The sequence below is a fragment of the Diorhabda carinulata genome, chromosome 12, assembly GCF_026250575.1.
Source record: "Diorhabda carinulata isolate Delta chromosome 12, icDioCari1.1, whole genome shotgun sequence".
In the NCBI taxonomy this organism is placed as follows: Eukaryota; Metazoa; Arthropoda; class Insecta; order Coleoptera; family Chrysomelidae; genus Diorhabda; species Diorhabda carinulata.
Genome location: NC_079471.1, coordinates 13,596,842 through 13,599,010, shown reverse-complemented (window position 1 = coordinate 13,599,010; position 2,169 = coordinate 13,596,842). Strand labels below are relative to the sequence as shown.

Below are 2,169 nucleotides of genomic sequence, written 5' to 3'. Positions count from 1 at the left end.
CGGGTCTAAAAGACACAGACATAGAGGTAAAGGGGATGAGGGAGAGTAGAGGAGGGGGACAGACGGCAACCATAGCCGTCAGAGAAGAAATGGCGGCGGCCCTCAGGTCAGTGGATAAAGTAAAAATCCACTGGCAGTACTGTAAGGTAAGGGAAAGGTTCACCCCCCTAAGGTGTTTCCGATGCCTCGAATACGGACACATCACCTACCAGTGCAAGGGGAAAGATCGTGGTAGGTGCTGCTTTAGCTGTATTAAGGAGGGACACCGGGCACAGGAGTGCCCGAACGAAGCATGGTGTCTCTCGTGCAGCGAGAGTGGGCATCGGACGGACACCATGGCGTGTCCGAAATATCGCGACGCGGTATTTGGTAAACAGAGATAAACCTCCGGACCTAATCGACACGCTTTCCTATCGAGAGTAAAAAAAAAATGGCCTCTAGCAAGACCGGTATCAGGGTTTTGCAGATTAACGTGGGAAGGGCTAGATTAGCTCATGACCTGACCCACGCTAAAGCTGCTCAACTCGAAGTGGATCTACTTATCGTTTCAGAACCTAATAAAAAACTGACTGAGGGGGGTGGTTGGGTACAAGATAAGAGAAAGGACGTGGCGGTATTATTCAGGAATAGGGATATTGGGGTGAGGAGGTTACAAAGAGAGGCGGGCTACGTCGTGGTCGAGCTTGATTGCGAGATCACGATCGTGGCCTGCTACATTTCCCCCAATGTCTCTATGATTGAGTATAGAAAAACAATTAAAAAAATAATGAATGCCGTCACCGACAATAAGAACTTTCTGATCGTGGGGGACGTCAACGCAAAATCGTCTCAGTGGGGATCCCCTATTAATGATGAGAGGGGTGACCTCTGGGACGACTGGATGGCCCAAATGAATATAATCGCGATAAATAATAAAAAACCAACGTTTGTGAGGGGCACTAGCAGGAGTCACATCGATGTGACTCTTGCTAGTGAAGGGTCATCCAGAAAAATCGCAAACTGGGATCAGATATTTACCCACCACAAGTTCATCACCTATGACATTAAAAGCAAGACAATAAAAAAAAAATAAAAACATAAACCTTACTAATAAGAATATATACAAGAATAAATTAATAGATAAAATAAAAAACTTAGGAATAGACAAAAAAAAGGTGGTGAACTTCGAGACTCTTCAGTTAGTACTAAAAGATATTAAAGATAAAGTAATAAAAGATAATAAAAACAAAAAAAATCATAATAGACAAATGCCATATTGGTGGAACGATGAGATAGAGAAACTCCGAGAGGATTGCCTCCTTGCCCGGAGGACATACACCAGAAGCGGGGGCGAAGAAAGTTATAGAGACACATACAAACAGAAAAAAAAGCTCTGGGCAAGTTAATAAAAAATGAAAAGAAGAAAAGATGGCGGGCCATATGTGAAGATCTTGAAAAGGATATATGGGGCGACGCATATAAAATCACAATGAAAGCAATGAGAGCCGTCGCCCCATACAACTTAAACGAAGAGCAGCGGCTAGAGGCCGCGTCGCTACTCTTCCCTAATAAAAGGGAGGAAAACTTCCATAAGGAAAGCGACGCGGCTGTACCAAAATTCACGTCGGAAGAGATCCTAGCCGCTGCCGAAGATATCAAGCAGGGTAAAGCCCCCGGCCCTGACGGCCTGCCACCAGAGGCAATCAAAACCCTGAGTATGCGTATCGAGAAGGCAACAAATCCAACTGACCGCTGGAGTACCCCAAGGGTCGGTGTTAGGACCGACCCTTTGGAACATACTTTACGACGGGGTACTCCGATTAGAACTAGAGGGCGGTGCCAAATCGATCGCATACGCTGACGATCTAGCCATATTAGCGGAAAGCGATATGAATTGGGGCATCGTAGATATAATTAAGGAAAACTTGATTAGAATAAAAAGCTGGATAGAGCAGATGGACCTGCTGGGTACTGGGTACTACTAGAAAATATCCATTCGATCTCCTCTATGGGGCACCGGTATGGGCGGAAGTTATGAAAATACAAAAGTACAAAAATCTATATACAACAGCACAACGGAAACCGCTGCTTCGGGTCTGCAGCGCATACAGAACCGTCTCTGCAATTGCGCTGCAGACGATCGCGGGAGTGATCCCGATCCACATAATGGTGGACGAGAGGGTCAGAATC

At 45.6% G+C, this 2,169-nt stretch overlaps 1 protein-coding gene across 1 annotated transcript; it reads left to right on the top strand.

Moving 5' to 3' along the window:
- Positions 1 to 430: 430 nt before the first annotated feature.
- LOC130899891 (uncharacterized) lies at positions 431 to 1,072 on the top strand. Its single transcript, XM_057810063.1, has one exon. The coding sequence runs from the start codon at positions 431 to 433 to the stop codon at positions 1,070 to 1,072; it is 642 nt and encodes a 213-aa protein (XP_057666046.1).
- The last annotated feature ends 1,097 nt before the right edge of the window (positions 1,073 to 2,169 follow it).

Bases quoted from the DNA above. Each gene is read 5' to 3' on its own strand.
- LOC130899891 (XM_057810063.1), top strand. From the start codon at position 431: ATGGCCTCTAGCAAGACCGGTATCAGGGTTTTGCAGATTAACGTGGGA.